General features: G+C 47.0%; 1 protein-coding gene across 3 annotated transcripts in view; it reads left to right on the top strand.

The window, feature by feature from the left end:
- Stac (SH3 and cysteine rich domain) overlaps positions 1-9482 on the top strand; it is a 132215-nt gene that overhangs the window by 54566 nt on the left and 68167 nt on the right. Inside the window, exon 2 of one of the 3 annotated variants that reach the window (XM_031344811.1) lies at positions 5946-6192. The exons of 1 other annotated variant lie outside the window; for it this stretch is intronic. In XM_031344811.1, the coding sequence (XP_031200671.1) occupies positions 5946-6192 (247 nt within the window). Of the gene's footprint in view, positions 1-5912; positions 6193-9482 lie in introns of all 3 variants that reach the window. One more of the 3 variants, XM_031344810.1, reaches the window with a different exon arrangement.

Below are 9482 nucleotides of genomic sequence, written 5' to 3'. Positions count from 1 at the left end.
GCAGAGCTTGTGCCCAAGGTCTGCTCTGGACCCCAGCCCAGACAGACCAGAAGGAACCCAAGTCACTGAGCTGGCAGAGTTCCTGTGTGCCTTGTCCTGCTGGTCCCAGTTACTCCCAGTGTTGGGACAGATGTTGGTTCCTGCTCACCTCTGTGTTTACTGAAATGTTAAGCACTGAGGTATGAGTCATGTCCAGCACATAAGAAGATACTTCAAAATATTTGTGGAAGCAAACTGTATGGCTCGGTGGTTAAGAGCACTTGCTGCTCTTCTGGAGGACCTGAGTTCGGTTCCCAGCACCCGTGTCAGGCTGCTCATAATTGCCTATGTCTCCATCTACAGGGGATACTACACTTCCTTTTTTGCTCTGGGGTTATCTGCACACATGTAGTATAGACTCACACAACACCTAAAAATGTCTTTTAAATCTTTTATTTTAAAAAGAATATTATTCTAAATAGAGCTTACCTCAGTGGCTGTGCATGGGAATTGATCATGTTTGACCTATGTGCCGGTCAGTCTCTGCTTGAATTTCCTCATTGAGTATCTTCCTCTCTGGTCTCAGCTCCTTTAAGGTTATATGGAGAAAGTGCTCTTTTGAACTTGCAACTAAGATTCTATTTAATTGGTAGGCATGTCTTTTTTTTTTTAACTTTTTATTAGTTCTTCATGAATTTCACATCATGCTCCCAAATCCTACTCACACCCCCTCATACCTGCCCTCCACCCTTGCAACCTCCCCCACAAACAAAGAAGAAAATAATCTCCTTGTGGAAACTGCAGTGTATCACAGTGTGTCCCATAGTCTGCCCTTTTGTCCACATATCTTTGCTTGTAAATGCTTCGTGTAAGGACTCATTGGTCTGGTTGGAAGCCTCTGATTTCTGCCACTCAGTAAATACTGGGATCATTGAAGCTCTTCTCAGATATCCAGTTGTTGCCCTGGGTCACAAAGCTCCTGTAGCAGTTCATTGATGGGGTAGATATTGGGGTAGGCTGATTCAAAGCCCTGGATCGGAGCCTGAGCGGTATCTGAGCTGGTCAGCCTCTCCACTCTCACACCCTTAGGGTCAGCTCACCAGCACTCCTACAACCAGGGCCAGCTCTACCCTTCAAGGTACAGGACACACTTTCCTGAGTGTAGCAGAAGGTGTTAGATATAGCCAGGTCTCCCACTCACACGACCGCCAGGCCAGCTGTAGGTGACAAGGGGCATGCTGCTACATGGCACACAAGCTGCGGGCTCAGCTCTCCCATGGCCACACCCTTGGGCTGGTTCACCTGTGCTCCTAACAATCAGGTTCAGCTATACTGTGCTACCTAAGTGAGGTACAGGGTCTGCTGTCCAGCTCTGATGACCTTGGGGCTAGCTCTCCTGCCTGCCATAGGTGGCAAGGAGTGAGGGGTGTGTGTGTGGCATCTCTCCCTCATCCATGTCACTGAATGTTAGACAAACAAAGAGGCTAGCTCTCCCATGCACATACACTCAGGCCTCCCAGCTCAGGCCTTTTCTCACCCCTCCCCACACACCCAGGGTCAGTCAGCTCTACTGTGCTCCCCAGGTAAGGTGCAGGGCCCTGCTCTCCTGAGTCCTGCAGGTAGTAAAAGGAAAGGGACCTCTCTCTTGCCCTTATGACCCTAGTGTCAGGTCTCCCACCTGCTACAGGTGGTGAAGGGGCATGGGGGAAGAGGGTATCTTTCCCTCATCTGGGTAGGCATGTCTTTCAATGAGAAATGTCCCATTGGCTTCCAACAAAATCTCTGGCTCTAGAAGCGGGAGGGCCCCCTTGCCTGACACGGTGTCCGCCCACACATGCCAGGGCAAGGAATAGAAGTGCTAACTTCTGTGTAAACTTCCAGAGAACACAGCCCTCTTCCCTATTCCAAACTCCTTTACACTAGCCAGGAGAGGTTCCATGTTCCTAAGACCTGGTGTAACCTGCACTCTTGACCAACACCTCACTGACCAAGAAAGGAATGAGCCCGAGATCAGCAGAAGGCAGGTTTAACGTTGAACCTGGTTTTCATGAGATGTTTGACCTTAAGCTGGCTGCTTGTTCTCCTCTGTGTCTCCAAGACTCCAATAACACTGTCCTGGCCTGCACTCCTGTGTTGGTTCCACACTATCCTGTAAGCACAGCAGTTGTGCAACTGAATAGCATCAACTACCATCAGAGTTCTGACTGTGGGTGTGTGGGATAGACAGTCTGCATAGGACTCGGCTGGGAAGTTGTGGTCTCCACTAGAGGCCCCTTTTTGTCTTGCTGGAGGTGGTGTGAATCAGGCCAGTGACCTCCCTGGGTAAAGGAGCCTTGACTTGCACAATCCCTCAGGTTATCACATATTTGTTCCTGAAAGCATTTGGCAGGCTTCCGAAGGAGCTACAGGGTCCTGCCTTCAAACTGGCTTAGAGTTCTTCTCCACCACACCAACACATTCTTCTCTCTCATTAGTTCTCCTTGTTCCCTATCAGCCTTGCTCATGCTCTTGTCATTCACACATACATACATACATACACATACACACTCATATAAATATATATACATACATATATATATATATATATATATATATATATATATATATATATATATATATATATATATATATATACATGATTTTCATGCTTCTGTATCCTAAAGAAAACATGTTATTTCTCTTTCTGAGACTGGGTTGATTTACTTAACTCAGTTAGGTTACTATCTCCAGTTACATCATTTTCCCTCAAATAACATTACTTTCTTCATCTTTATGACCAAAAAGAATATGCATGTATATATATGTATATATGTGATATATGTGATGTATATGTATATATGATATATATGTATATATGTCTCACATTCTTCCTCTGTCCCTCTGTCTCCTGACATCTAGAATAGGTAATAGACAAGTGACTTAGCTTTTGAGGATGTGCTCAACCAGTAATGTACTTTTATGAATTGTTCTTATGTGACAGTACAATGTTCAATGAATATATAGTTAATTTTTTTTAAATATAATTGTCCGTGCATATGCACACAGGCATCCCAGTACACAGGTGGCAATCACAGTACACAGGCAATGGTCACAGTACACAGGCAATGGTCACAGTACACAGGCAATGGTCACAGTACACAGGCGGTGGTCACAGTACACAGGCGGTGGTCACAGTACGACTTGTGTGAGTCAGTTCTCTTGCCATCATGTGGGTCCCAGGAATGGACCTCAGGTCTCCAGGCTTGGTAATGAAAGACCCCCATAGGGGACCCCCCACCCGAGTCCCAGGAGATGTGCACCCAAAGAAACACAAGAGACCGTCTTGATGCAAACACACGAGGCAGTTTAATATCGGAGTGCTCCGGATCCACTCATATCTCACGCAGGAGATAGAGGAATCGATCCCCAGGCTCAGGGGTTAGGGGTTTATATAGGAAGAAGGTCTGGGGAAACAAAGGAATTGGTGTGGCTTTACATGATTGGCTATTTTAAATGTAGTTCGTGCAGATCAGAGTGGAAAATTCCTAAAAGGGGAGACTATCCGGGGGAGGGGGCCGTTTCTAGCTGACCTTCAGCTATATCTAAGAGGACCAGATGGCCCATTACTCAGTGTCCACCCAGGCACGTCCTTGCATGTCTGGGCCCCGGACATGTCCTTGCATATTTTGGTTCTATCTTTATGGTTTATGTCTTCCTGACTTGTCAGTCCCTGGGATATCTAACAGCTTGCTTTTGCTTAGGTTTGTTTGAACATTCACAGGCCTAGCCCACGGTGTCTTTCTCCAACTTGTAATTTTCACACGCTTCAAACTCAATTTCTCTTTTCAAAACTTAACTTCTCCTCTCAGTAACAAGTGCCTTTTACTTGCTAATCCCGTTCATCAGCCTCACATTAAAGTGAAATCAAAGTTCAAATGCCTGGGTGGCTCCCATCTGAACCCTCAGCAGCAGGCTGAGGGAAGACGGTATCTTGCAAGTCTGAGGACGATCTTGGCTGCGTAGTAAGTTCTAAGCCAGCCTAGGCTATGATGAGAGATCTCGTCTCATCTGTGTCCCTAAATCCTTAAGCCAACAAGTTCGCAGAGTGGAAAACAGACTCTATTCAGCCAGTGGTTAAGAGCCCTTGCTGCTGTTCCAGATGACCTGAGTTCAGCCCCTTGCAAAATCACACTGAAAAGATCATTCAGTGGAGAAGTGCATCCTTCTTGTGCTATGTGCCTGTTCCTTAGCTCTGTGACCTCAAGAAGTCAAGATAGAGGTTGGGAGGGAGGTGACAAGTTTGACATTGCCCCACCAGCTCTTCTTCAGTGTCCTCAGGGAGCCTGGCCCCACTGTGTGGAGACTCCAGTCAGCACAGGGCACCTCTATGCATAGCAAGAATGGCTACAGATGAATACTTAACAAAGGAGCCCCTCAAAGCTGTTGGAACCCCTGAAAGCCATACAGCTGATTCATTGTTTACTCCTTCTAGCTGGGTGGTGGAGGGGAGACAGGTGCTAAGGGCTGATAATGAAATGCATGAGAGATTTTTTGAAGAACCATGTTAGCTGGCAAGGCTGAGCAAAGCCAAGGTTGATGCAGACTGTGACCAGCGCTGAGGGCCCGGGAGTCTGAGCGGCAGGAGTTGGACCTTTTGTCTGTTTAGTGCAGGGATTGAGCCTAGCTCTTTACCCATGCCAGGCAAGCACTGTGCCCCTGAGCTGTATCTTCAGCCTTGTTTTTTCACTATTTAATTTTCAATCCGTGACCCTGCCAAAGCTGAATCAAACTAACTGTGCAGGCCTTGTGATCTGCAGGCTGCAGCGTCCTGAGTAGCTGGAGGTCTAGGCCTGCACTACCACATTTGGCTGAAGCTGTTCTTTATGCCTAAGAAAAAGAGAATTTCTAGGGGGTTTTAAGCACAAAACTCCCGCACTCACATCTGTGCGCCCAGAAGCTCCCTCCTGCAGGGTCAGATTAGTGATGCAGACTGGACGCAAGTCCTGCGAGCACCCTTCCAAATCCACGTGGTGTCTCACCAGAAGTCCCACAGGCAAAAAAGAAATGATCTAGTTTACCGAGGCTGAAAACCAGGGCAAGGACACCTGAAGGGCCAGGAAAGCTAAATAGGCTTTTGAAATACTAAGTCCTAAACACATACCACATGCATAAGCATATATCACACATGTAACTCACAGTCCCTCATACCACACACACAAGCACATGCATATATATATATACATATATATATGTATATATATGTACATATATATAATGCATATACATACATACATACCACATATATAACACACATACATGTACACATACGCATGCACATATACTACTCACATACATAAGCATATACTACACACACATACCACATGGGCATACAGGCATGTCTTACACACAGTACATGCTTTTTCCACATGTTTCAGACACAAGCAGACAATGGAGCTTCTGGTTTGTGTCCTGGAAACCATTTAGCCAGATTCACATCAAGTCAGAGGGAGACATCGTTTGTATACTATGTTGTCCTTAGAGACAAATAGCTACTGACTGGTCATAAGAGAGAGAAGACAGTATTACACACACAGCCTTGGTACCCAGGAGTTCATACCTCACTTCCAACTGTGCAAACTCAAAAGACAAAAGGTCAAAAGCCCAGTGTCCTGGGACTTCAGGCAGTACATTGGTAGGGCCTAAGAAAGCAAAGCTGGGAAGGAAGATGGTGGAATGGGGAAGATGGAACCTCTTCCTGCTCACTGGCTGATGAGGTGCAGGGTGAACTGCTAAATCCTATGTCAGGTATCCACTTGCCTTGGGCTGCACACACTGGGGCCTGGCAGAGCCTCCAGGGCTCAGGTATGTGTAGGGTCCAGGGCAGAGCCGGCTGCATCCCCCACAGGAGTCACAGGACCTATCATAAGAGAGGCTGTCCTGTCATTGCCTTGCAGCTCCAGAAACTAAAACGGTCACTTTCTTTCAAGACCAAGAGCTTGCGGAGCAAAAGTGCTGACAACTTCTTCCCAAGAACCAACAGTGATGTGAAATCGCAAGCAGACCTGCTGGCCAAGGCTAGCCCAGGCCCCAGCCCAATACCCATCCCTGGAAGCCCAGCATCCATGCCCACCAAGGCTGGCCTGCACCCCGGCAGCAACAGCAAGGTCCACGCCTTTCAGGAACATGTCTTTAAGAAGCCCACCTTCTGTGATGTCTGCAACCACATGATCGTGGGTAAGACCCCCACCCCCACCCCTATAGGTGCCATGGCCCTGGGTGAATGAATGAGAGCTGGATGCTCAGGTCTGGATCCACAGACCAGCTCTGAGCCTCAGAGAGTTAGATGCAAGAAGGTCCATGTGGGACGTGGCCTTGAGGGAGGGACTTAGGTAAAGCAAAGGGAAGCAGGGCCAGGTATAGAGGGAGAGTTTGTTTGGAATATGGTTGGAACCAAGACAGAACCTAGCATCCTCCACCAGGAGCCGGGTACCCTTTATACCTTTTCTGTATGTGGCTCATGTATACCTGCCTGAACCTGTTATTCCAGGTAGGGACAGGAAACCTGAGCTGTTTGTGTCTGTCATCACTGAAGCTGGACACCTCAGGGATGGCTATGAGACCAGGAGGGTAGAATGTTCTCTGATTCCCTCACCCTTGCTTGTCAAGGTCCAGTTAAGGGGTATGTCAATGTAAAAGAGACTAAGAGACAACTTCTTCTAGAGCCAAATATTGGTGGCCATGGACCCAGGAATACAGATTCAGGCTACTCTGATACCAGGCTTCAATGGTTCATGAAAGTTATAAATCAAGGGATTTTTTTTTTTCAAATATATGGGTGTGATCAGCGTGTGACAGAAAAGCAGGGAAGTCTCAGGTATCAGCCTCGGATGTGGCCTGATCTGTGACATCCTCAGCCTTTGGGATGGTGGAAGTTGGAGGTCATCATACATTTACCTCCAAGTCTTACAAGGCTGGTAGGTCAAATGCAGGTGGGTAATTAATGACTGAGAAACTAAAGATAGCCCAAGACCAAATGTCTCTGCAGTAGTTTAGCTCTCGGAAATGATGGAAGTTTTAATCAATCAGCCTCAGAGGCTGTGTTATGAAGTACAGCATCCACACAGCCTTTGCCCTGGGACCTTCCATTCCCAAGTGGGATATTCTCAGTGGGAAGCAGCAGCGCCAGATCTGTTGCTGCTCTAGCCACGAGACCTGTCTACATTTTCAGATGAGGCTTGTAGCCTCACGAGTTGCCTTTCTGCTCTCTGCCATGCCTGTTCCTCCCCTAAACAAACCACATTTAGAAAAGAGATCTGTATTAGTCATATTTCCATCATAATGCCGCATAAGGACGTCCACAAAACCACCACACTGAAACAAGCCACCTTTCAAACCTCACTGGAGCGTTTTCAGATCAGACAGAGCCGGACTGATGGAGATGCCACTCAGTAGCTACAACTTCTCTCGTCTCTGTCCCTCACTCTTTCCTGAAGCCAGAGACCCAGACTTGTCATTCTCCCAGCAAGGACAAGAGGCAGAATGCAAAGTGCCTTGGCTTCTTGAGCTGGAGGTGGCCCACGGCGAACTCCTTTGGTGGGATACATTGAATGTGACAGTCAGGAAGGTAGAGAAATACCATTTGATTTTTCAGCTGCCTGGAAAGGGGGATGAAGAAAGAGGTGGAGAACAGGGTCGGCAATCTGATCCGATGCTTAGGTCCTCTTTGGATTTTTCAACCACTTTGCCCAGTGGATGCAGCTCGTTCTTGGAGCTCCCACCCACTCCATCTCCATTTGCGTGTGGCACCTGGCTGCCTGCGTGGGAGCCTGAGGGGGTCCCATCATGCTCCCTGTTCAAAGTACTTAGGCAGCCTGCCTCCTGCTTGGTTTTCTTGAATGCCTCCTTTCTGAATCCCATGCATTGCATCCCTTTCCTCTCAGCCCTTTTCAAGGTAGTGCTATTCATAACCCTGAAAGAGGTGCTGATGAGGATCTATTTTAGGTCTCATTGTGATGCGTGTGAAAAGACAAGGAGCGTGTGTTTTCCAGAATGAGTAATGGAAATGAGTTCACCTCTGAGGAATGTCACAGCCATTACCTTAGTGGGGTTCTCTGGACACCTCAAGTACAGCAACTTTACAAGACTCAGTACTAAAGAAGGTTGCGCTGTGATTTTATCTGAATTAAATGTTATATTGTGACTGCCTTTTTTAAAAGTATGTGTCTATGCTTGGGGTGGGGAGAATAATGTGCACAGGTGTACGTATGCTCACAGAGGCCAGAATGGGAATGGCACGTAGCTGTGAGCCCCCTGATGGAACAGGTCCTGGGAATGGAACTGGTGGTGGCACATGCCTTTAATCCCAGCACTTGGGAGGCAGAGGCAGGCGTATTTCTGAGTTCGAAGCCAACCTGGTCTACAGAGTGAGTTCCAGGGCAGCCAAAGCTATACAGAGAAACCCTGTCTCAAAACAAAACAAAACAAAACAAAAAGTCTTCTAAAAGAGCAGCAAGTGCTTTTAACTGCTGAGCCATCTCTCCAGCTCCACATTTTGAAGACAGAGTTTTCCTGTATCCCAGGCTGGCATAAATATCTCTAGTTAGGATATTCTTGATCTTCTAATCATCCTGCCCTTCCTCCATCAGGGAGCTGGGATTACATTTGTGTGCCACGGTTTTATAAGATGCTGAGATCAAACCCAGATCTTCATGAATGCTGAGGGTGATGGATGTGTGTGCGCAGGTAGAGACCAGAGGTTAAAGGTCAGGTACCATCCCTACGGCTCTCCCTATTTGTTGAGGCAGGGTCTCTCACTGAACCTGGAGCTCATCCTTTTTACTAGGCTAGACAGCCAGAACCTCCAGGAATCTGCCTACCTTATCCCAACCCAACTCCAGCACTGGGGCTCTAAATGTTCCACTGCTGTTCCTGGCTTCTATATGGTTTTGGGCACTAAACTCAAACCATCTTGCTTGCTAAGCAATCACTTTTCCCCCTTAACCAGTTGTTATCAACCAGTAGGTTGTGACCTCCTTGTGGACTCAAACACCTTTTCACAGAGATCACGTAAGGCTACTTGAAATTACAGATATTTACACTACAATCCATAACAGTAGCAAAATTACAGTTATAAAGAGGCCCAAAAAATAATTTTATGGTTGGGGGTCACCACACCATGTGGAGCTGTATTAAAGGGTCACAGCATTGGGAGGTTGAAGACCATTGGTCTAAGCCATCTCCCAGCCTGACTGCTCTTTTATCTTTAAAAATAAAAAGGCGGAAAGGATAGGCAACGTGTTGACCTGGTCTATTCAAGGATTTAACAAAGCAAACTAATGTCTTCATTGAGGAGAACATGGAAAAGATGAAAAGATGCAAGATGGAACAAAAGTGATACAAGAGGCATCTTTGAGAGAAAGATGAGACTGCTATCTACCACCATCACTACCACCACTACCTCCACCACCACCACCATCATCACCATCACCACCACCACCACCATCACCACTATCTCCACCACCACC

Source organism: Mastomys coucha, unplaced genomic scaffold (genome assembly GCF_008632895.1).
Source record: "Mastomys coucha isolate ucsf_1 unplaced genomic scaffold, UCSF_Mcou_1 pScaffold23, whole genome shotgun sequence".
NCBI classification, from domain to species: Eukaryota; Metazoa; Chordata; class Mammalia; order Rodentia; family Muridae; genus Mastomys; species Mastomys coucha.
Note: the sequence above shows the minus strand (reverse complement) of the source record. Positions and strands in the feature narration are given on the sequence as shown.